The 26,259-nt window shown below is 42.5% G+C and overlaps 1 protein-coding gene across 4 annotated transcripts; it reads right to left on the reverse strand.

Annotated features, from left to right (window-relative positions):
- Positions 1-3,365: 3,365 nt before the first annotated feature.
- On the reverse strand, positions 3,366-11,504 carry CDCA4 (cell division cycle associated 4). 4 transcript variants are annotated; one of them, XM_068398839.1, is made up of 3 exons: positions 11,420-11,504; positions 7,555-7,635; positions 3,366-5,294 (listed from the first exon to the last, which is right to left on the reverse strand). In XM_068398839.1, the coding sequence occupies exons 2-3, from the start codon at positions 7,591-7,593 to the stop codon at positions 4,539-4,541; spliced, it is 795 nt and encodes a 264-aa protein (XP_068254940.1). In that variant the 5' UTR covers positions 7,594-7,635; positions 11,420-11,504; the 3' UTR covers positions 3,366-4,538. The 4 variants fall into 4 exon arrangements, with proteins under 4 accessions (XP_068254940.1, XP_068254938.1, XP_068254939.1 ...); XM_068398837.1 differs by lacking the exon at positions 11,420-11,504 and adding an exon at positions 5,443-5,623 and having other exon boundaries at positions 7,555-7,626; XM_068398838.1 differs by lacking the exon at positions 11,420-11,504 and adding an exon at positions 5,443-5,620 and having other exon boundaries at positions 7,555-7,614.
- Positions 11,505-26,259: the final 14,755 nt, after the last annotated feature.

Genomic DNA, 26,259 nt, shown 5'->3' on the forward strand with positions numbered 1-26,259 from the left:
ATAGGAAAATTTATCTTAACTGTCAACTTTGCAAGAGACACCAAAAGGAATTTAGACAATCCTTGTGAAAGCTTATATTTGAACGAGCCAAATTGACTAAAATATTTTCCTAAGGTGTATATTTAATTTCTTTGCAACTTGGTGTTTTTGTACTTTAAGTATTAGTCACATAGTGTGAAAACAGACTCATTTAAGAGTTGATGAGCAATCGAAATTTGTGATGATCAGTCATGGGTTTTTTTTTGCCTAAGGGACTATACATCTTAGGCCTGAGACATAAACATACTTTCACTTTGAACAGAAGTCACTTTTGAAAGCATTTTTATTTGTCTTATCCTAGATGTCAGCAAATAGATGGATTTTTTTTTCATCCCGACTTTTGACAGTTTGTTTGGTTATATGGAAATATGGAATAAGTTGCAGAACTGTAAAGCAGTCATACATTCAAGTCAATGTTCTGAGGCACAAAACATCCGTAATGTCTAATACTTACAATATAAAACTATACTATCAGTCAATTTACAATAATGCTTTTTAAAATGCCTACTGAAGCAGTCCAGTCGTACCTGAGACTTCAAAAACAGCCTAAGGACAGCTTTGAAAACCGGTAATTCCTGGTGAGTGTGAAAACTCACATGTGAATCCCTAACCTGCTCAAGGCTGAAACCCCTCACTGCAGCGCCTCTGAGGCAGTCTGGAAAGGTGCTTTTCATCCAAAGAAACGATTCCCTCTTCGTTTACCAGATTTGTCCTTCAGGCAAACATGGCTACATTCATTGAGACAAACAATGTATTTTGCAAGATAAACTCAGAGCTGTGGAAGAGAGGGAGGATTAGAAAAACACCAACACACACCAAACAGGGAAGCGATAAGCAGGCAAGTTTTCATGCACACAAGCCTTGTTAATGCAGCCTGGATCCTCACACTTCTGCCTTTGCTGAATGCCCGAGCTCCAGAAGCTCCGTGTGTTCTGGATGTTCTTGCAAGGGAGAAGGAGAATTAAAACCACAGGCACAGAGGCAGAAGGGGACAGATATTCAAGGTTACCTGAGAAGGAAGCAGATTAGATGTTAGCTATTTGCTTGAAAGTACTTTCTTTTGTGCAAGCCTACAGCTGCCGTATGTCTTTCAGACCAACAGCCTTGTTTCAGACACGGCGTTGACTGCCGTGCAAGTTTCACGACTCTTTTCCCTAGGAGCACATAAAAGAAAAAAGGTTGCTAGAAGTGGCAGCAAAATCTTACAGAAGCCTTTTCTAATTTTACAGAGGTTAAATTATTTCCCATTTATATGTAGAAATTAAGAAAATCACCACCAGCAAGTATCATCTCTCACCATTTGTAATAACAGTTCACAAAGTAATTTAAAATTCACCATCTTACAGACATTCTATTATTTCTGATGTCTCTGAGTATCTTAGAGGAATACATAGAGGGGAAATACACTGTACTAACCTTTAAGTGACGTATATATTAACTAAGACCTCTTTGGACTAGCAAAGAAATGACAATGCAAGTTAGAAAATGAAGTCTGGGGTTTTCTTAAACAGAAGTGAAGCTACCCAGAAGGAGCAGCTGAATTAGACTGAGACACCCCAATAAAGCAGTAGGGAGACCAGCTGATTTTACACCGACTGGTCCTTGCAAAGTCAGACCATTTCTAGGCACACATCAGCTCTGTACAGTGACTGTGCAAGTTTCAGCAATACAAATTCTTAGACCTGCTGAAGACTTGAGCCAAGGTATCAGGCATGTAAAAGCACATAAGATTTGGCTTAAGTTTTAAGAACATAATAAAACAGGATATATATTTCTGTTTAAATGCTTAACTACGTAAACACATACTTACCTAATACCTTTCCTCTTAAGCCAAGCAGCCTCTACAAATTGCTCCAACTAGGCACAGCCTCCTCAGTAAAGGAACGCACCCAGCTAGATGCTTCGTACAGCGAGATACAGATATATATATACACACACGCACTTGACATACAGTTTAAGAGTTATGAACAAATTATACTAATTCCTACCTGTAACATGGAGACTCATGCACACTAAGGAGGCGAGGGAGAACCTCTTTTTAAATACCTTAACATGCAACAGCTGATCTAATGAAAACGGAAGAGGGGGCTGGGGCAGAGGGGAACACCCACAGTTGTTCAGACCTGTGGGTTTTGAACCACAGTTCATCTCAGTTTTTCCCAGAGGGACAGAATTTACTTAGTTATTCAACTCAACCCTAATAAAACTTCATAAAACTTTGAAACTGCCTGGCTTTCTGCTTTAGCCTAAGGCATCTGCTGTCCGATTCAGTGGATCTATTCACACACAGCAAAGCATCAAGAAAATTTTCCTGCAGATTTGTAATTTTGAAGGAAGACCCTCTGATACTGCAACAAACACTGCCAAATAAAACAGACTGTTATGTCACTGTTATATGTAACAGACTTATATATTTGTATCCTCCTGAAGCAGGACACACTACTGCAACACCTTTCAGTTATGAGTGATGTATCTATTGACTAAGACACATAGTATTGGATTGTTTCTTTGGTCCAGATATACATGACTGAACTTGCAAGTATCTATATGACATTTCATAATTTAATACAAAGTTATTAATTAAGCTTTAATTGAGGAAGCAATGTTTAACTACTACAGTAACTATGTATTACCTTATGTCCAAGTTTAATACAAATAACATTTTCAAACTCACTGAAGACTCACACCAACTGTATGGTTTCATGTGACTGAGTTAATATGCATTCAACTACCAAATTTGAAAAATTTAGCAAAGTGATGTCATTTTTCCCCAAACCAAATGCTTCTGAAGCACTCGTTGAAATCGTAAGCTCGGTGGTCTCCTTTTGTGGAGGTGACACTGGAATGTCCTTAACACTCCCCCTGCCACCCTCCCCTTTTTAGGAGGTTTGAGAATCTGAAAAGGATAGTGCATAGTAGGTAAGGTCACTTGTGGGAAGGCAGGCTCTGTCAGACGCAGAAATGTACTCTCTTCATGTTCAGCGACTTGCTCAGTTCACGTCTACAGAAAACAACTGAGTTACTGGTGGATGTCTTCCCCTGGCACAACTGATGCTAACACATTCCTGAAACCAATCTTTTCCCCCTTCTCCACCTCCCTGCTAGTTCAGGCTCTTCCCCAGTACCAGCTTGTGAAGGTAAACATTTGTCATTTTATAACAAAATCATACACTGTACTTGATCTATCCCTTTCCCCACGAAAAAGTCTCATGGGAATAAGCTCAATTATGTACGCTCTAAAATGAATGTGAGTACTTGAAGAAAAGAACACCATCCCATATTGTATTATCTTTTGTTACTGAAAAAAGCCAAGAGGAAACCCTTGGTAAGAGTGGAGCATATTAATTATGACAAGACATCACGACATACCAGTTGAGATTTAAAGGCCGCTAGTAACACTTTTTGTAGTAATTAGTGCAAGATTGTTATCCCATATAAACAAATATTTGATGGCAGACTTCAGTGATAAACAACTCACTTGATGACATTCACATATAAATACACATAAATAAAAACCTACGTAATTTAGGTTCATAGTTAACAAAAAATATGGTCTGAAATGAGTTAAATGTAATTGTATCTAGCTGGATCAAAGCTCTTCCTCTAATGATACTCAAGTATACAGGGTATGAAAAGCATAAGTGTACAATTCTCAATTCAGTAAAGTACTACTCTATAAAACAGAATCATGAAAACAGTTCTTACATTTTAATGTAAAGTATAAAATTGTATATTTACATTTGCATACACTTTATTGAACTACATTGGGTAGCTCACGGTAAAAAACATCCCTTTTTGAAAATTTTTCAAAATATACATCAACTGCAGATATGATCAAAAGTTACTAAGTTAGCAGCTGACATAACATCTGTAGTAAAAATATATTTTAAGAAAATACCTGGAAAAATCTAAACACCAATAAACACTTTAAAACTATTTTTGAAGTAAAAACTGTAGCAAAAAAACAGAATAAGCTAGCTAGGATAACAGGAACTATTGCATGCTGCTCTTTAAGAGCCATGCAGCGACTTAGAACAGAAGCAGCAGATATGGTAGGAGTTATATGGTTTAACAAAGTGGAAACTGGGGGAAAATAGGAAATCAGTTATCCAACTTCTCTCTATGTTTATTACCATTTTTACTGGGAGAAGTATAAGAAAAAGATGAGACTGCCTCTGAGCATATCCGCCATCAAAGGCTAAAACAAGTTGGTAAAAGGAACTCAATTTCACGAGCCTTGGACCCCAAACTTAAAAACATTTACCGTATGTACTTACAGTTCAATGGACAATAAATCGGATTATTACACTACAAGTTGCAGGTTAACTGTAAGAGTTAACACTATTTTGCAATATGAAGTGCTTTTTAAATATATATATCTATATAATATATAGATACTTGTAAAATACACGTGCAGATTTGATAGAACAAACTGTGAAAATAGCTTTCTCGAGTCTTTTTTTGCCATTAACAGATCTTTATCCCCTACATAAGGAGTTTCAGGATTCAACAAGGATTTCCACAATATGATCAAGCTCATTAAGATCAGATTTACAATTAGAGTTAGAAGTTGTAGTTGTTGGAGAAGAAAACGTTTCAAGCCCATCACAGTGTCCCATTTTTGTGTTGCTCATCATGCCTGTTAACATAGTATCAAGATCATAGTAAGAATTGTCAACTTCTGAAAACAGATCTTCAACAGAATTAGGACTTCTATTCTCCAGTGTCTCAAATATTTGATCTAATGATTTTTGAAAGTTTCCTTTATTTTCTTGTGGATTCTCCATTTCCCACACATTGCTCTGCAGGTTTCTCAGAGCTTGCACTGAAGAGGCTGTTGACATAGTTTCTGAACTGTCTTGTGCCTGGTCACCTTCAAAGTCTTTATTGAAAGTACTATAGCCTGCAACATGCTTTCCTTCAGCTTGTTCCCTAGATGAACGACAGAGGATATCTGTTGAAACAAGACGATCCAGGGATGCCTGCCCTGTACTCTGTGTATTTATCATCTGCCAAGTCCCATCTTGAGTCATTTCCTCTTGGATCTGCCGTACCGTGTTGGCTATAAGTACCGAACGACAAAGGTTAGGTTCAACCAGCATGTGACACAGCTGAAGTTTAACCAAGGACATATCTAAAAGTGACTGCCGCTGAAGATTATATGAAGGAATAGCCTTAATACCAGCCAGAGTTCCGTCAATATCTTCCTCGCCATCAAAACATTTTCTCTTTAATCCTCGCACAAACATTGTGTCCTGTTAAAAAAAAAAAATAAAAAAATTCTTGTACAAAGTCAACAGTTCAAGAGGAAGGTGAAAAAAGACTATAAAACAAAACAGAAAACTTTAATCTTAAATTTAAACAGCAAATTCTTTTAAGATAGGAACATCAGAATTGTCATACCAGGTTATAGAATGGCCAGTGTGGTACAACAGGGGTCAGGAACATATGGACTGGGTCCCAAAGACGGCACTCGGAAACCAGGGGTGAGCAGGTCCACCAGTCATGGCATCGTAGAGAGGCAGGGGCTCCCAGCTCCTGGCTCCCATTAAGCTCCACACTTGATGGAAGTCAGGAGCCGCTGCTTCGCACAGAAGCAAACATCTCAACGGCTGTATTTCACCTACTGGAGAGTCAGTTTCTCCTCGCTCCTCACGAGTTTCTACTGGCATGCTTAACTTCTAATTTTGGAAATAAAAATACAACCTGGCACACCATCTTTAAAAGATTTGATCCCTCCAGAACATCAACATGCCTAATAGAGTAACATGAAAAAAATACCATGGGCAGCATACTTGAAAAGGTTAGCTTATTTTGGCTACAGGGAGAGTAAGATCTAGATTTGTTCCATATAACTTGAGACATTCAAATGAGGTGCCTAAAGCAGTCCTTCTGGTTCCCTTACTCAGGTGAGCAACTGAACCGTGTAATTCCAGTGTGAACTGTGCAAGTCCAATAAGGACAGAGTTTCTGCACTTCTTTCCCAGTTGACTATAAGAAAGCAAAACTCCCATATTCCTAGTTTAGGTTCACCAGCTACAAACAAGTGGGGTGTGTCCAAGCTTCTCATTATTTACATCTTGCTGAATTTTCCAAGGTATGGCTTTCAAGCACTAGCCTCCAGATCTTCTGAATCGCGCTAATTTTGACAACAGTGACCCGCGCAAATATTGCGGCTGATCTCTCGAAACACAAAGCAACTTTTTTAAAAAAATGCAGTAGATGTCACTTCTTTTGGTCTTATAAAAATTAGGCTACAAATGAAAGCTAGTACCTGACCTTTACATCCATGCACCTTTGTTAAGTCCCTTCTAAGTCTTCTGTCCTTAGAATTTCTGTTTGCCCAATATTTGGGGATTTTTTTTAATGTAGTGACCCAAACAAAACAAAGTTTTTCAACTAAAAGCTGATAAAACCAAAATACTATTGCAGTGTCTTTCTATATCATTTTCCATTTCCCTTGGTAAGCCCTAACTTCTGCCTCGCTTTTCTGGTTGCTACAGTATGTTCCACATATTTTGAAAGAGCTCTCTCAGCTTTTTCAGAGTCACTAAAAATCCACCAAAGTGCAAAAACATTGTTCCTTTCAAAATACATTACATACTTATCTACTCTGAAAACCCAGGGACAGCACAGTAGCTAGATAAACATTTGGTCTGACTCTGTACAACACTTCTTACATTGCCGTATATATGCATGAAATAACCTTTTTTTGAATTTGCCAGCTCTTAAAGATTTCTTTCCACTGAAGGTACAAAATTCTTTAGAAAATTGTAATATGCAGAGACTACAATATAGAATATATGAACTTGGTCTCATGGTCATTTTTCACAGACTTCTCAAAAGCTATTGATGGACTACCAATATATTAAATGCTTTAGAAGTTTCTTTTAAAATTTTCTCCTGCAACCTCACATATTTGCATTATTCCCATTAAATACAACCTAAGTTTTAGCTTAATAGTGCCTTTTCCAGATTTTTAGATATTCCTGCAACTTCCTATCAGAGGATACCCCATTTAATTTTTCCTACAAAGTTGTATGGACAGTAATTTCTAAACACACACACCCCACGTGAAACTTGACCTCTAGAGACATTTTTGGGGACTATTAATGGACCATGTATGATTATGTCATCAAACATTAAACACTGTGCAGAGTTTGAAGCTTCTTTTATTTCAACTTATATTCTTGTAATGACTAATTAAAACTTCAATTGAACGTTAACCTGGTTTTCATACATCTATTCTAAGGTACACCAACAGAAGAACAGAACGCAGCCACAAACTTGAAAACCTCAATACACCACATACACTTGGGTGTGTAGAAGCAGAGGAAAAAATGTTTATGGACTCTTAAAGGTAAACCTTTCACAGCATTCACTGGATTTTTTTCTATAACACTTACTTCCAAATTAGTATCTTACATAATACAAACAGTTCATTGTCACCCTGTTCCTGAGACTGCACAACATATTAGATTTATGGTTTCATTTAAGAAGCAAAAAATTACATACCAGTAATTGTGTTTGATGTACTCCTTCCTCTTCTCCCATGCTACTGAGCAAGAGTCCATACAGTAAAAGTTAGAGCACCACCTACCAAGTACCGGGAAGCAAGATGTCAGCCAAGTACAGGAGATGCAGAACAAAAATTTCCCATTTCAGAAACTTATACACCTCTATATTTTGTCAACTGCTTCAGTATCTATCCTCATAACACTCCTACAAACTTGAACAGTACTATTGAACACAATTTACACCTAGAACACGAAGGTGATTTGCCCAACAATACACACAAAATCTGTGTCAGAAGTTTAAGTCCAAGTCCTAGGCTATTACTGTGACCTTTGGACCAGCCTCTCCTTATCCCTATGCCTTTGCCATTTAAAGAGAGATCACCTGAAAAATTTAAATGCACACAAAAGCATACTGAAAGCCAGCCTTCACTACTTTTATCGCAAAACTATGCAGTTTTCACCTTTGTATCTCTGTAACATCTAGAGAAAAAGAGCAAGCATGCACAAATACAAAACTGAAACATAGCAAAACCAGGGAGAATTTTCCTTTACCAGTACAGAATCTTTATGACTAAGATTTACTTTGCAAGATGACAATAATGAAAGTAATGACAGTAATTAAATTGTTTTAACCATAAAGGCTGAGTTTTTAAAACACATTTAAGGCAAAATAAGATTTGATATACCAAATACAACTACCAAACACATGCAACAATTCCTTTAATTACTGAAACCTAAAGGAATGCTCCATTTCAACAGGCTACAAAAACTTATGTGATAAAATATGAAAACAATTCAGATACTTTGCTAGACATGTCTGTACAGTACAAGACAGTTCAGTGTCTGCAACTGAAGTACATACCTAGAAAAGGAACAAGTAAAGAGGGTGCATATGGACATCTATTTTTGTTTTCTATTATGGCTGATAATAAAAAATTTTTGAAGAGTGCTTGTTCTCAAAAGTGGAGGGGGAAGAGATGGTTGACAAAGTACTTGGGGGGCTGAGGGGGATAGAAAACACATTTTTCTCAAGAAGCTGCATACTTGTTAAAATACCACAACAAAAAAACCCCACCTTAAACACTCTCAAGCCCAAATCTTTTGAGTTGATCCCAAAATATTCAGACTAAAATGCTGTTATGTCATGGAAACTGTATTTCAACCAACTTATAGTCTCATTCTCTTTTACAGACTGAGCTCACAGCAACATTCAAGACAGGGTCATGAGGCATATGAACTACAACTCCAGTGAGACACCATAATATCAAGTCAATAAAGTATTTCTTATTTCTGTCAAACACCTCATGATGCTATAAAGTTCAGAAGTTTTTCACTCCCCGGGTTCACTTTCAAAATACTCTATAAATGAAGGGCAATCTCTTTGAAAGCCTGTACACGGTAACTATTTGAATCCCCAAATTCCTATTAGATATGCTTTTAGTTTAGGGTAGGTGACAATGGCATAAACTTTGTTAAAAAAAACGTACAACAAATAGAGATAAAGATGATGCAGTCACGAGAACAAAAAATGAAAATATTTTCTCGTGCTATTTTGGATACCTGACAATTTTAGAGGAAGAGGCTTTGGCTATTTGCCTCCCAAAATAGCAGACTGATACAGGAGGGGACCGCTGATGGGAACACACAAGTTCTTTGTAGAAGAGACATTATCACATCCACAAACTAAAAGACATAGAGGATCTTGGCAGACCAGTCCAGTCTGTAATCTATTAACATACGAAAGAAGGAAACGGTTTTCCCATGCAATATAATAACGTGTAAGACCTGCTGTATGTGATTCCAGGTTCTTCCCTAGAGCAATAAACAAAACACGTGGACCTCTGTTAGATTAAACTTAAAGAATATACCCATCAGAGCAATTCTTTCTGCAGATTCTATTAACTGGCATACGAGCATGCCTCAGAACCTAAGTTCTCAGTAAAAAAAAAAAATTAACTTCATAGCCATTATCAGATGCAATTAAAATCCTGCAAATAAACAACCTTCCCCAGACTTCCCTGCACTATCTCCAATAAGCACTCATCTCAAGAGAATACTAAATTTAAAACCTAATTAATTAAAATGTAAGTATATTTCTCTATTGATTTACACATTAACATACTCAAAAAGATATTAGCCATTGTGTAAAACCTCTTGGTACATGAGGGCAAGATTGCCGCTTGCTTTAGAAGCAAAGTGTTCAAAATTTCCCGGTAATTTCCATCAGCATCTGTCTCTGTCCAAGAGGCAGTATCTAGACTCCCTTCTCCCTTCTTCACTATACCATCTCCCTTCTTCCACTATTATCCAAGTGTCAAGAGCTCAAACTTAGTGTGTTAAACTTAACTGCTGTTTGAAATAGTTATAAAAAAAAAAGCTGTCAAGGAGACAACAGCTATCTGTAGCATAATACAGTATGAAAAAAGCAGGTTTTGTGAGTTCTGGTGGTTTGCTTTTTGTTTGTTGTTTTTTTTTTAATAGTAGTACAGGGAACACAGTATTATCCAATTCATTAAAAGTTTTGCTTTTGGGATTGACAAATTCCCAGTCTGCTTTACAAATAAAGTGCTTGAAATTTGATCCAATTCTGACTAGAGCATCAACTTACACATTCCAGATTCACACTCAATTTAGATTCATGTAGTAATATGCTGCCTAAGTACTTAAGGGAAAAAGTCGCTTCCTAAGAGTTGGGGTAACAGAGAGATAGATTTCATCTGTTCGTCTTTAGAAGAAAGCAGACAGGAACTACCTAGGCCAGTGCTGGAGGTTCACTTAAGCAGGGTGCTTTTTCTTTTTGTACAGACATAAGTATAGTGATGAGGGTTAGCACAGGAAGGTAAGAAGGTATCGTATCTCCGCTCTACCACTCTAATCCCTCCCCCCCCGCCAAAATTGTCCCCTATAACAGCTGTGGGAAGAAATCAAAGCTATGTGTGATGGTGAAAAGATGGAAAGCCAGGTACTCCTCTTTAGGCATGCACATGTGTGTGTACGGTGGTGTTGAGTTGTAAGGTGGGCTGCAGACACAGCAGAGGGCTGGTAGGGCCAGAAACATCCCTATTCGGACTGAGACAAAGGCACCTATAAAGCACTGGGGTTTGGTCCACCCCCCGGGCGTTGGGTGCTGGCAGGCGCCTCTCCAGGACACGAGGGCTTCGGGAAGGCGCGCTGGCTCCTGAGGAAGGGCAGGCTGGGAAGCAGAGGCAGCCGCACGCCCAGGGCAGGGGCGACTGCAGGCGGTGCGAGGAGCAGGAGGCTCGCTGAAACGCAGACGCCGAAGGCTGGGGAGGCTGAGCGGGGGCGGGGGGGGGGAGGGGACGGGCGGCCCGCCACAGCCGGCGGGGAGAGGCGTGACGGGCGGGCGCGGCGCAGGCAGGCTGGGGAGGGAGCGCGGCGGGGGCCGAGGCGGGGCTGAGCCGCGATGCGTGCGCTGGGGGAGCCGGGGGAGGTCCCCAGGCACGGCACACCGGCGGTGGGACGGCCGCGGCGTGCGGCGGCGCCGGATAGGAGCCCGGGGGTGGAGGCGCGGGCAATGAGGGTGCGCGGCTGCGGAAGGGACCGAGCGGAGGAGAGGGGCGCCCGGCGCCGACGGGGAAACGGGCCCCCCTTGGCCCGCCCGCCCCGGCCCCCCTCACGGCTCCAGGGGCGCGCAGGCAGCCGCAAAGGGCCCCGGGCGGCGGTTCCTCACCGTCCCGCGCTCCCGGCGACCGGCCCGCCGCCATTTTGAAACGGCTTCCTCCCTCCTCCGCGGGCTCCGCCGGCACCGGCTCCCCGCCCGCACCGCCCCCACGCGGAGCTCCGGGGGGAGTCGGGCGAGCCCAGGGCCCCGCGCCGCGCCCGACCCGGCCCAGCGTACTCACCACCTCGCTGCTACTGCTGGTGCTGCTGCCGTCGCCGCCGCCTGCCAGCGCAGGAGCCCCCGCTCCTGCCTCACCAACCGCTCCGCGCTTGAGGCAGGGGGCGGGGCTAACCGTGCAGGGGGCGGGGCTAACCGTACAGAGTGGCCCCGCCCCCCCGCCCGCCATCTTATTGTCAAAGCCCACAAAGGAACTCGCTTCCTCCCCTCCGCCCCCGGCTTCCCGCTGGGGGGCGGGCCTTCCCCGCCTAGCCACGCCTACAGAGGAGTGACAGCTGCTATTGGCTGTCGCCGAATCATGCAGACGCCGCTCAGCGTTGCGATTGGCGGCGCGGTTGCCATGGCGCCCAGCTTCTCCCGCCTCCCAGACACCGCCCACGGGAGGCTGCGGGGTTGCCATGGCGCCCGAGCCCCGCCCCCCGGCCGTGAGAGGCTGGCGGGAGGCGGAGGCGGGGGCGGGGCCCCCATTTCAAACGGCAGCCAAGGCCCCGCGGCGTGTCTGGGCTCTGGGCCACGGGCTCCGGCGGGAACAGGTTCAGACCTGGCCCCGCTGCAGCCCGTGGGGCGCCCAGGGAGCCGGAACGCGTGGGGGGTGCAGCCACCCCGAGGCCGCGCCGCGCCGCCTCCCCTGCTGAGCCCGGCCGCTCTCTGTTGTCGGGCGCCGCTTCCCTCAGGGCCGGGGAGCCCCCGGCACCAACGCCTGCCGGCCCGCCCTCGTAGCCGCTTCCCCCCCCGCTGCGGTGCTGCCGCCCCGCGGGGGGTGCCAGGCCTCATGACTCCATTAGCAAGGCCTGTGGCATTTCCTGTTTGGGCCTGGCCTGCCAGCCCGGGGCTCGGAGTCAGAGGACGGGGAAGCCGCGTCCCCGGGGCGGGGGGAAGGGGTGAAGCTTCGCACCCCTCAGGAAGGCGCCGTCCCAAAAGCTCCAACCGCCCCGCTGAGCAAATAAAAACCAACCCAAAAGCTTTGAAGGCTGCTCTGACTTCCAGCTCGATGCTGCTGCACATCTGCAAGTACTTAGGCCGGCCGAGCGTTTCTCGGTCGCTTTGCCGGTCTTGCAGCTACGTGCCGGCTGTTTGCGAAGCAGCCAAAAGGAGGGGCGGGGGGAGCCCGGCTTGTCCTGGCTGCGGCTGCCGGGAGAGAGCCGCAGAGGCACAGCAGCTGCTGCCTGGGGCTCGGGCAGAGGGAAGATCTGCTGCCGCCGGAGGCGCGGTGCGGGGGGGGAGCGAGGAGAGCAAGAAAATGGAGAAAGGGAGGGCTTGGCAGCGGGGAGGGGGGGCGTCAGCTGGGCTTGGGGCTGAGGTTCGGTAGGAAAGGCTGTAAGCAACAGAGAGCTGTAGCTTGATGCGAGAAAGCAGGAGGAAATAACATTTCCGTAGCAAGGCAAGATCAGCATTTGGGACAAGACCGGTTACAAAGTGCAGTATTTCCCCTTGTTTTTTTTTTTACAGTTTCTTGCACTGCGCTTATGACATCACAATGCAAAAATACGAGTCAAAACTTTGAAAGAACAATACCACAGAGAGGTGTTCTCATGCTCTGTTCAGTGTGGCATTGATGACTTCTAGTTTCGCTGAAAATAATTCAAATAGGTAATCCCACAATAAATCCTGCAAGAACTTTTGAGCCTCTGTGGACTTCCCTTTCGAGGCAGTGTGGGTGCTGTTCCCTGCAGGATTACTGCTAGGAGAGTTCATTGGTATTGCTATTTTATCTATATAGTAAGTTACATAAGTCCTCTCTCATTTTTTTTTTTTTAGACACAGTGAGAGGGTCTTGACATTTTTGTGGTTTTTTTTTCCTCCAATAAATTCTCCAGTGAAACAAGAGGATGTCTGATGGCTTAAAAACTACATCATCTACATTTCTGATTAAGCTACTGAAAGAAAAATTGTGCAAGGTTCTCAACACTCTGTCTTCTTTGAAAAGCTGAGAAACTATGTCTCATCGAGATATGACAAGATTTGGTTATTCTCAGGAGAAAACTCTCACATCTCACCTATGTGAGAAACAAAACTTGAAAAGTCAAAATGGAAAAATCTGGACAGACCTGTCCAAAACAACACAGCCCAAAGAGTTTAATAGAAAGCAAGCAATCTCTGATAGGATTGAAATAGTGTTATAAAGAATTTAATTGAATTGTAACCACAATGTGATAGAGAATGATCAGATTTTAGCTACGTGCTAAAGTTTTTCATCCTCCTACTGGTTTCAGTAAACAAAATTTTAACACCAGAGTTAAAAAGAATAGGTGAAAACCTGGTAATTTCCTAAACATATTTATGTATTGAGAAAGCTAGCTCAGCCCATGAAACTTTCTCAGCTAAGGTAATCTGCAGGCAAAAGCAGAACTGATGCCTAAGTTGAAGTTCTAGAGGCAAAGCGTGGAGCAGAACTGGAAAGAAACTTCTGCAAAGCAACCTGATAGAGGAAACTGAAATGAAGACAATAACTGCACACACAAAAAAAAAGAAAAAAGGGGAGGAAAAATTACTGGTCAGAAATGGCAGGAGACTTTAAATCGAAAGGTGATTCAGAATATGTACTCAAAGCTTCTAGGCAATTGAGAGGCATTGCACCTATTGAGACACTGCAGAGCAACCTGCTTGCTGATGAAATGACTAACACGGGTGACAGGGAAGAAAATGATGCAAACTGGTTCGGCAGATCTCTCCTAGGAAGATGGGTCACCGCTGGCACCTGGCAAAGTCTTCATAGCGAGTGGTAGTCCTGAGGGGATTTAAAAGCACTGGCAGCCTTTAAGAAAGTGTGATCACCAAAGAGGGGTGAATGGGATGCCCTTTTTGTGTGAAAACAGCAGGTACGGGGCTGGTTTAACAGGAGCAGGCATCGCCTCGACCTCCCCGTGTGGGTCAAAGGTGCAGATCCACCCTTAGCACATGGTGGGGCTTGTTTGAGCTGGAGCCCCTGCCCCAGAGCAGGAGGGCTGAGTCGAGAGGAGCTGCTACCCTGAGCCCCTTCCCTTAGCTGGGCAGCAGCTAGCTTGTGCTCGGTGTGGGCGAAGGACAGGCCCCTCTTCAATCTGTGAGAGCTGCATGTTCACACGGGCTCTGGCCGTGCCGCCTCCCCTGCAGCCGAGCGGCAGCAGGAGCCATGCTGTCAGCCAGCTCTGTCTCTCCCCATCCTGCAGCCTTGCAGCTCCATCAGAGAGCCTGCTCTCCCGGGAGCCCCAGCCTGCCTCGTCCTCCGGCGGTGGCTGGTACCGGGTGGTGTGACCTGGCGTGCCTTGCTCGTTGGAAATCAGCCACTACTCCATCCCTCCCAACCCCCTTCCTTCTGGGGCAAGCCTGTGCTGGGCTGTGCTTGATGCCTCGGGAGCTTTGCTGCTCCTTTCTCAGAGCTGCTCAGCCCCTGCTGAGCTGGCCAGACTTTCACACATCAGCGGTGATGGGAAGGCTGGTTTAGAGTTGGACAGTGTTTATAAAACCGCAGAAATTAATAGGAACTCAATGGCTGGGAGCAGGGATGAAACTGCGCTTCTAAAAGAAAAAAAAAAAAAAAGGCAGATTTTCCAGTTTATTTGCAATTTCAAGCTGCACAAAGGATCTCAGTCCATGACGTTTCCACATTGAAAATTGTTATAGTAATAGCAGGTTTTAGTAGTTTTAAAGGGCAGATAATCTTTATGTAGGTGAATAAGAAACAGAAATATATGCAGAGTGAAGTTCCTCACTTTCCACTGGATCCCTACACTTGTTATTTCTAGCCCGTGGAAAGGTCTGTCCGAGGGAGTGCTGCTTGGGCTCTGACAGGCGCTGTCTCTTACTCGGTGTTTGTGTGAGGCTTAGTGCAGTGTTTCACAACCGGTGGCTTGCAAGCCCTCAGATAAAGAGGGCAGGAAAATTAGGAGGTTGCTTAAGCTTTGAAACAAATAGTTTCAGCGAGACGGGGCAGAATCCTGTCTCAATACCAGTACTGAGCTGACAATGAAGCGTTTTCCACTCTGCACTCCTGTGTGGCTGCGGTGTTTTCTGTCTCTGCTCCGAGGGCCCTGGGGTTTATGTCGCTGGGCGAATAGTTCAGAGTACGGCTGTGCAGGAAAACGTGTGCTCGCGCTGCTGGTGCTTGGAGCCATCCAGACATGACTCAGCCCTGAACTGGAAGCCGTGAGCTGTCGTCAGTGCAGTGCTGTGCTCTGGCTAGCCAGTCGTGCTGGGAGACTAGGTGTGTTAGCTCAAGCTCTGTGCTGTGCCGGCACGACTGCCTGAGGTTTGGAAGAGTTTTGGCTGTGATCCCGCTGGTTCAGAACGGGGACAGAGCGTGCTTGCCTCTGCCTGCTAAAGACAACGTGGACTTGCTCTGAGTCTGTATTGTTTCTCTCGTAATTACTGTTTGATTAAAGTGTTTAAGATATGTTTGTCTTTTTAATTTGGCTCCAGAGTAGGGCAGGAGGCCCACTCATAATGTACCGTTTCCTTTAAGCCCAACCTGGCAAATTCTGATTGCCTCTGAGATAGGCAGCATTATGGAACAGTCCTGAGTGCTTCTGCAGACAAGCACATTCCTGCAGCGGAGCTAGCCTAAAAAAATCCAGGAGCAGATGGAAGAAAGGCTAAGGAGAGTAATTAAATGTGGCTGTTCCCTAAGAAGTAAGCCTGTTGTAGCAGCTCAGCTGGGCCCAGTAAGGCAGGTACAGGATACAACTTCATTGCCTGCAGTCTGCAGTCACAGCACACTGAATTTAAGAGAAGTGTTTTCATATGGTTACGATGTGTTAATGTGTGGCCCACCAAAGGTGGCTGGAAGTTCTAGTCAGCCTTCAGTGAGGGTAAGCTTCTCCTTCACTGCTCTGAGCCTGGAAAGGCTGTTGCTCTACCTGTAGGAGGGGGCTGGACAAAGAACAGCAGGCATCTGGTGCCTGTAAAACAAACCAAAGCGTTCATAGTAACTGAGTAAGCATTTGCGGGCTAACTGTAGCTTGATGTTGGATGATAATGATGCTGGCATCAAATGTGAGTGGCTTACAAAATGAGAATAGCATAGTCAGAGCACTCATCACACCAGCTAATCCATGCAGCAGCTAATACATGTCTGAATATGGCAGCAGCTGGCTGGCTGCATTGGCTCAGCTGTGTGTTTGTGCTGGTGAAAGACTGAAGAGCGGTAGTAGACAGGTGATGGGAGGGAGGGTGTGTGGCTGTCAGTACAACAGTGACAAAGCAAACCCCTCCTTAGGCAGAGATCTGCCTGCCTCAGGCCACCAGCCTCAGGCCTTAGGTTTTATGGCTGTGGGCATCTGATCTATCTCCTAGGAGGCCAGGGGGATTAGGGGTGACACGAGCTAAGAAGCGAGTTCTTTTTAAGAACTTGTACAGACCAAGAAACTCTGTGAGCTAAAACCAGCATTGCTATGTTTATCCAAGTCAGCTAGTAACTTTATGGAACCGATAATAAATTGCTCAGAAGAGGTATTAGTATGTTTGACTGCAGGAAATACAGCGGAAACACTACACAGGAAAGCTGTTAGGCTTGCCATAGTCTGCAAGCTCTTCTGCCTGGCTAAAGTGGTTGTGTCGGAGTTAAGAACCCTTCACAGGCAGCTCTAAAAGTTGCTGACTATGAGCTTCCTCTTATGGTGGAAAGGACCTGTAAGAAAGAGTGCCCTCATATTACAATATTTGTTTATGCTCCTCATCCACCAGAATATGACAAAACAAAAAAAAAAAGAAGTGTTTTCAGCAAGATTTACAGTTACTAGCCAATTCAGAAGTATTCTTTGTGGCAGGTGATATGCAAAACTGCAAAAGCCAAAGGGGCTACAAAGCACGCTTGAGAAATTCCAGCCGTGAAACCACATATAATGCATATGCACACTGACAGGCAGGGGCCAGCAGCTAGTCTGTGCCTTTGTGTTGGCAGTGGACATCCGTGGTAGGAACAAAGCCCAGATGATACAAAGTTAAGACTTTCAAAGCGATACCGAGTGAGGTACTAAAACTGCAATAGAAACCTCTAGTGGCAAAGCACCACACACTGACCAAACAGCACAAGTCTCCAGATTATGCAGTAGCAGTCAGCAAAGATGGATTTTAAAGTGCTGAATCTTGTCTGAGGTTTTATTTTAAGGCTTCTAAGCTCTCTCTGGATCATCATGGTAGTTCTGTTTTATGTTTGTGAGGGACAGGATTGTTTTGTTGTTGCAAAAGTGTTGCGTTATAAAGGTTTTCTAATAACTAGAGGAACACACCTACTTCCTTCAGAACCCGAGTTTTCTTTTAAACATACGTTTTGGAAATTTGAATGCCATGTTGTCTGGTGCTGCTTAAAATGTGTTCCATATTTCAGCAATAAATACCCATAGGGTATGACAGTTGCTGTAGCAACTAAGCATCTACTATCAAATAGCACCCACAAGCTCAAGAAACATGTGCAGCCTGTCACTACTCAAGGTATTCCTTTCTTTGCAGCAAGCTAAGTACCGTATCTTTGTCTCAGAAGTTAGTCTCATTCTGATGAATGTGTTTTGCTGTGCATGTGAAGATCTTTTTTCCCCCACCAGCTCCACCTTCCTTTGAAAACCACAGATACTGTAAGAACAAAATAGCCTGAAGCGGTTGCAAGCTGAAGAAGTTAATGAATAATTCCTTTTTTCATATATCCTTGAACATACATTAGAGTGTGACTTTCAGATCTTTTAGGCCAAATTTGAGACTTACACCTTTGCTGTTCTGCATCTTTTGATATTACAGTGTTTTGCTGTTAAAACCAGCCTTTTGGAAGGCACTGTGCTATTTCTAGAAGCCATGTCCCTGAAAATTACAATACCAGTGGGAAACTAATTTCTGCAGTGGTGGCAAACTTCGTGGTTATAATTCAAAAGCACAGTTAAACTAACAAAAGTTTTAAGAATATGTAGGTCAGTTGTTTATTTTTAAGTTGCCTTAAAGTCGTTAAGTACTTGGACCATGAAAACCAGGGGGAAAAATGTAGAAAATTAAGAACACTGAGTTAGTAATGAGCCGTTTGACAGCATTAGTAAAATGTGATTTTCCTTAGACCCATAATTAATAACAAGAAGAATAAAATTAAGCATCAGTGAGAGAAATATGCTGGTTATAGAAGTTAATGCTTTATCTGCAAGTTAAATTGACCCTCTGTGCTCCTTGGAAGAGTAGACGAAGGCTGTGATGGCTTGTTGGAGTGTTTGGATTGTTTCCAAATTTTGTTTTAGTGTCTGGTGAATTGATAGGTTAAACTGGAAAAATGTACTGTATCCATAAATTATTGCTGATGTTGATTTGATGGTGACTGATCTGAATTACACAGTCTATAAGAAAAAATATATTATAAATTATGGTAGGAAGATAGCAATTTTAGTTCAATGAGGGTATCCAAAAATGAGCATAAGTAGGTAAACTAAGCTGTGGAAAGGCATATTAAAAATGTGATTTTTCTTTACCCCTTTTTTTTTCCTAAGAGAATGATTCCTAATGCCTGTCTGCCTTATCTGGTTAAGGGGTTAACCCAATTAGAAGCATGAGTATGAACACAGATATTGGGCTGTGAGCTGGTCTTGTCCTCTGCTCTGGTCCTGTGCCTTGATGGGGACGACAGCTTTGACTTTTGTAGCAATAAAGGAATGTTAACTCATGTCTCCTGGTGCTGTCAGTAGCCAGTGGTTTCCCAGCAATCATTTCAACCTGTCTAATGTTAACAGAATAATAAATCTTTAATTTGCCTTACTTAATCTGACTAACAAATAGCACCAAACACCAATAGACTTGGGATAAATTCAGCAGAGCTGCACTGAGCAGTGGTGCAGGACGATGCGGAGGGTGGTTTGCAGAGGCAGGAAGGCAAAGTGGGGCTCCTGAAAGAGCTGTTTAGATTTTACTGGGTGTTTAGATACTGCAGGGGCTGGCTGGGCTGAATACCTTAGATGGTACGTTTGCCTCCTGCCACTTACATCCTCTCCAGGGAATCATGGACAGATCCTGGCAGGTTCCATCATCCTCCATTTTTTATTGTGTGATGCAAGACACTTGTCTCTCTTTTTCTTCCCATGATTTTTCTTGCTTGTTTTCAGTTCTGTTTTTTTTTCTTCTTGGTTTTCTGCCTGTTTGTAGCCACCATTTGAAAAAGGTTGTGTGTTTCTACCATAGCTGGATAAACATTATAACCCAAGCTTGTGTCTGCCTCAACAGTTATCTGCACGGTAAGCATGAGCACACACACACGCATCTGTACGGACTGTTTTACCTAGCAGCACGAAGTTTTGCAAATTTATGATTACAGGCTACAAACTTAAGAGATATAAGAGATACTAATTTTTTTCCTTCACTGTGAAGTCCACCATGGCCAGCAGGAGAAATAGGCTAGAGTCTGGTGCCCTCTTGTGACTACATTAAACTCCTGGAAAAACATCATCCCGTGACTTAAAGCAATCAGGGCTTGAATTATACTGGAAAACACAAAAACATTTATCCAAAACAAAAGCTGGAAGTATAGAAAAGGGGAATTAAACTCTCAGTGTCATTTCTGAAATGATACTTCTGCTGCGTGGTTCAGCATAGAGGCAGTAGACTCACAACCTGTAGTTGACTGATGTGTTGAATATTTCAATAACGTGTTGCTTTCATAAAAGCTTTTCTTCATGCTAGTAAATTAGATATGATACTGAAGCACGGACAAGTCAGAATTATACATTAATATTGCTTTACATCATGGAAGAATACGTTCAAGCTACATTTCTACATTTAAAAAAAAAAAAAAGAGATTTTTCTCCAAATTCTGGAGGTTTGAAGTCGTTATGATCTGAAACTATGGGCCAGCAAAAAAAGTTCAGATTCACATTTAATTTTGCACAGACTTCAGGGGAGAAGGGCTGGTTTCACAGCTTTGATTTACCTTCATGTTGACTTATTTGTAATGGTTTTCAGTATCTCTGGAGAAAAAAATATTATTTTCTAGGATTTTTCCTTGTACAGTGTTATTTCTCTTGGAATTCGACTAAGAAATTGCTCTAGTATCTGAAACTGAATGCTAAGAAAACAAAAAGACAAATATTTAATATAATTTCCAGCTTCTTCTCTCTCATGAGAGGGGAACATTTCTGGTCAGAAGAGGGAGTGACTCGTCCTTGAATAAAGCAAGCAGGGTCCAGTCAACCTCTCATTAGGGAAAGCCCCATGCTGAGTTATAAAATCACACACGCTTTTGTGGAGTACTGAAGTTACCTGCTGACCTTTCATTTCCCATCGAATCTTTCTATTATTACATTACAGTCTGGCTGTATCTGCTTCACACCCCCATATACAAAGGAAGTTCCCCATTCACCCTCTTTTTCTTATTTCTGATAGAAACTTCATATTTGTGCCTGGCCTGGCTAGAATCTCCTGCCTTTTGTTTATGGGCCATTCCTACAGTAACAATCAAGAAAGCAAGAAGTCAGTCATAATCCTGAGTTCTTCTGAGTTTACTTTGAGCCTTGTGCCTTTGTTATCTTCAGGACACAGCTATTAATGCAAGTGCTGCAGTTAAGCGCACCGTTCCATTGAGAGCTATGGAGTGTCCATTTTCATAAGCCTTATTTTAGGAAAGATTTGAACAAAAGAATTAAAAGTAGACAGGAACTGTACATGCAGCTAAATGGAAAATGACAGGAATTTTTTAAAATACCTTATCAGAAGTCCTTTATTCAATGTATTGTCAAGTTACCTATAAATGTCAAACATATGATAATAAAAACTACCTGTAGTGAATAGTGTGAGCCCAGTCTTCTTGACTATATTTAAGAAAGGCAAAAAACAACTCTAAATTAATCAAATAGGTAAGTAATTATGCTGTTGCCTCAAGCATGTCAGGCTCACACTGTCAGAGACCCATTCCAGAAATCTGGTTCGAAGAGAGTGCTTCCCAACCCACGGAAATGGTGCCAGGAAGGGAAGAGCTTGAGAGGCAGCGTCCACAGGATAGATCTCAAAGCACGAAGGATTTTTAGAGATTATTGCTGGTGGCCTACTGTGTACAGAAGTTGTGACAGCAAATACTATTAACATTACAGATTGGTTTCAGTCCTGTACCTGGAGAGGCACTATGAGCCTTGTGAGTGCTTGGCCCTGAGTGTTTCCAGTCTGGAAGTCAACTCTGTGGATTGGTATTACTCTTACCTTATGGAAGCAACAAAACACCTCCAAACACCAAAAATATCCCAGTGAGGAAAAATCCCAGTGAAGTCCCCAAGGGTCTAGTGCCCACATTATGAGAAGGAGACCCAAAGTTAAAATGAAAGTCTGCATGTTTGTTTTTTTTTTTTTCTGATGCCCCAGCATAAATAGAAGCAAATAAAGTGCTTTGAATCTGACCCTGAAAGTGCTGACTCATTAGAATTTGTGCTTTAGTACCCTTATATTTGCCTCCACACCATTCATTGCTCCGTTGCAGTAAGCTCTGAATATGCATGCGACACGCCTGCTCACTCTTCTAGTATCTCCTGCAAAGGCTTGTATTTTAAACCGAGAAGACAGACAATGCTCAAGGGAAGAAGCATCCCATTTTACAGATGGGGAACTGTGATACAGATTGATGCATTTCTAAGTAGCTTTCTGAACACACAGGTATTTGCATAGTTGTTCAGAACATCTGCGACTTTAGATTTACAAGGCTTTTCAGGACTTTGTGTATCGTAGAACACCCTTTTCCCACAGTATCTCTCTTCTCTTTGATTCTTCACCTCCCTCAAGAAAATATTTCAAGATATACCTTTGAACATACAGGGGATGCTCCGTGATCATGGGCTGAAATGTGTGGGCCCTGTCACAGGCTGAGGCTGCCAGACAGGATGGATCATTTCATGGCGTACTGAGAAGGCTTATTTTGAGGTTGCTTATGTAGATGATATTCGTGTGATGTTTTGTGAATTTCTTACCACAGAGCTTATCGTCTCTCCTCAGCAGACTTTCCATCTGTCTGCAAGGCTGGTTTTTGCTGTGTTATCTCTGAGCATTTCATACAGGATGGAGTAAGAGAGTAAAACCCTAGAAGTTATCAGTGATCTGAATTACAGCGATGAGAGATAATGAGTTGAGTCCAATTGTTCCACTTTCTTACCAATTGTTCATGATGGCAGCAACTAACATCTATTATCAGGATATTAGTATTAGTCTAATTTGGGATAACAGATTTCTCTTTTTATGGTTCCCATTGCTTTCGCTTGAAGATTGCAGGTGGTGAGGGCCATGCTGCATCCCTGGTGCAAACAGGGCATGAGAAGCGCCCTCTCCTGTGCACAGGTTACTTGTGCAGGAGAAAGAGGGAGCACAGAGGGGTGCAAACCACCCCGGGAGGCACTAGAAGAGATGGAGAGGACTGGTATGTGTCCTCGTCTCTAGACGTTGCAGAAGACATGCTGGGAGATGCAGCTTTGGGGTTGCTGCTGCCCGTATGCTCCCCTGCACACCTAAGAGGTTAAAAAATGATTACATCTCTCTGATGCAACCCTCTCACTCTTATTTGCTACCTTTAGTTTGTGCTGGTTTGAAAATAAGACAAGTATTCCAACCTGTAAGGCAACTTTGGTGTCATTTCACTATATAGAGGATGTGTGCTGAAAAACCTATCCCATAGCGTGACCTGTAGGAAGACAACGTGCTCACGAAGAAAAGCTATTAGATTTCAAAAGCTATTAGATTTCAAAAAAAGGACAACATGCTCACGAAGAAAAGCTATTAGATTTCGAAACCAGACATTTTTGAAAGCCTGGCTCTGAGTTAGGTTTCATCACTCGCTGCTCAACAGAAATTCAGCATTGGGTTGTACATGATAGCAGGGACTAAATCAAACCAGCTACTGGATCACCAACTGCAGATGAAACTTTGTCACACTTAGAGAGTCTGAGTTAATTCATATCTGGTTTTGCCTGTTTTGTATAACTATCCTCTTGAAGCAAAATTTAATAGTGAACATGAAAGCATTTCTTAGACAGGAATAGAGTTTTATAAGTGAGCTACCCCAAACAATGACTTAAAAAAATTCAATATTTAGAAATAACTTAAAATTAATGAATAAACAAACAAATCAGATATATTGTTTGCAAAAACTAGTTTGGCCAGCTCTAGTTCATAGCCAGAAGTTATTCACTTCATGCTTCACACTCAAAATAATTAGCAATCCACTTATCTCCCAGGTACATTATGAATGTCTGAGACACATGTAAAAATAAAATCATGTTTCATTTATTAAGTAGCCCACTCTTCTTTAAATCGAATTATGGACGTTATACCTGAGAAAACACTGAATAGAAAACAGAGTGAAATTTCAATCTTGCCCCTGTTACACGGGGTGAGCGAATTCCCCCACTCTGAGCCATACGTGTGGCCCACTAAAGATCAAATTGGGCAGCATGTCCTAGGTTCGGTTCTGTACTCTCTCCAAGTCATCTTATGGCTTAAGCTGAGTTGAGGAAGTCGGGGGACGCATCCAAATAGCTGGGCTGAGAACTGCAGGGCTGATGTAGGAGGTGAACCTTCCTTCACAGCATGAAGCAGACCCTGCAGCCTCCCTGGTACTGTCCCTGCAGGAGGAAGGGATGGGAAGATCCACACAATTGATCCAGCCTTCAGATCTGCTCTGACCTGAGTAGTGTCCTTTGCCATGTCTCTAGTAAGTGTCCCAGTGCTGAGACCCTTCCTTTGCCTGTGTGGCACAGTCAGATACTGTGTGAAAAAACAGATCGTGTGCTTCAATTTATCACATGAGAAACGGTCGTCTTATCTGATGGGATAGTTTAACAATTTAGAAATAGCATTTCTTGATGTCCTCACTCAGACGTAAAGCTGCTTTTCCGTTTATCCAAATAAATCAGGATTTGCAGGTTTCCCATGGGGATATGTTGCTTGGTACCTGGCCCCTAATCCCTGCAGTAATCTGTCACAGAATGTTTTAGTTTGCAAAGCACCCTGGAAATATCTAGGTCATCTTCAAAGTTAGATCAGGCTGCACAGGGCTTTGTCACTCCTAAGGCTTTTATTTCAGAGTGCCTCTGAACAGAGAAGCTCCAAGGATTTTCATTAAAAGAAGGTGCATAATGATATAGGAATTTGGAACAGCATGTAAATTAGGCAAGGCAAAAGACGTGCAGATGTTACATCAGACCCTGCTAATCCCTGTCCCCTGCACCTACGGCACTGGGCTCCAATATTGGTTGCTCAAAAGAGACTCACGTTTTATCAGAGGAAAAACTTCAGGGAGATTTCAAAATTCATCGAGGTGAATATCTAATTTGCATCCATTTCAATCAGTTCAGAAGTCTGTATCTTTGGTTTCTTCTAAATTCACTGCTATTGTTTATCAGGGTTTTACATTTAGACTATGAAAATCCTGAGGTTGGGGCAGTTTGCATATGCATCTTCAGAGATTAATCACCAATGCTCTGGCTGACTGTGGCTGTTAGGAGCAACGCCTGCTGCTGATTTTTTTAGTAATGGAAAGTTTGGTTTTCAGCAAAGTTACAGACATTCAGCACTTTGCAGATCTCTCCTCGATACCTTAGAGAGTTTGATCTCTGGGATGCATACGAAAATACAAAACCACAGTTTGTTAATTAACATCACAACAGAACTTCACATTTTTCCAAGAAACAATCTCCTATTCAATTCAGTATTGTGTGAACTACTTTTGAGGACACAAGCATTTCATAGGTAGATGACAGAGGAGTCATTAAATAATACAAAATTTAAATATTTCATAAATACGGTAACTTGAGGAAATGCCATTTTGACACAATGCTTCTCTGCAAAAGTGTATAAGAATAAAGCATAATATACAGAAATACCTATGACAATTTTAAAACATTAACAAGTATTGTATTTACATTAACATTGGCTAATGTTAGTTCAATTCAGAAATGTGAACATTAATAACAATTTGAAAATATTACAGATGAAACAGAATGATGTTGAGAAACACTTTACAAACTCATATTCAAATAAATATCCAATTGATTCATGATTTTTTTCTGGTTTACTTTGATGACATAAAAATATGAAGAAACTGTTCAGATAAATCTTGCCAGATTTATATCATTCTTATTTTTTAACTTCTGGTTTGAAGGCACAGGAAACTACCATCAATAATTTATTCATAGCAAAAGTGGCAGCAGCAACAGTGAAATCTGCCCCAGAATCGTCTCATGTGTGCACCACCAACTTGTCCCAGGGAGTTCCCATCTATGGGGAGAAGGGACTGCATTCTCCATGCTGCCAGCCCTTCCTTGTCAGTAAGGCACTTAACTCTTGTATGGACTCCTACATGCTAAAAGCTGGATCAATACCAAAAGGGAAGTGTTAGCTTAGTCAGAAATGAAACGCAAGTTCAACAAACATTCGGAGACAGCGTAAAAACAGTCCATGACGCCACTCGGAAATGTATAAATTTTCTATATACTTCAGTGCATTCTAGATTTAACTCCAAAACAAGTAAAATTTACCAATTGTAAAATGTCAAGCATTAGAAATGTACATCTTAAGAGTTTCAGGACAGTGCAGGATCTTGACTAATACAGCAGAAGTACTATTGGTCTGGGTCATCAGGCCACTGTTTTGCCCTTTAATTCTCCCCAGAATGTACAAGGTAGATAAAGCTGCATACTGAAGTATTAGGAACATTTTCAAGGGTCTTGTTGAAAGACTTCCTCATTTTTTGTATTTTCCACTGGTTAACCACAAATGTTAACAACAGAATATGTGTATGAGAATCTGAACAGGTACATCCTCAACATCTAAAACTTTCAACCATAAGAATGGGCCCTCCATTGTTCTCCTCAGCAGGGTTTTTTTCGTCCATCCCAGAAGATAAAATTGATTCTGAATTCATAAGAGGAAAAGAGC

This window comes from Nyctibius grandis, chromosome 4 (assembly GCF_013368605.1).
Source record: "Nyctibius grandis isolate bNycGra1 chromosome 4, bNycGra1.pri, whole genome shotgun sequence".
NCBI lineage: Eukaryota > Metazoa > Chordata > Aves > Nyctibiiformes > Nyctibiidae > Nyctibius > Nyctibius grandis.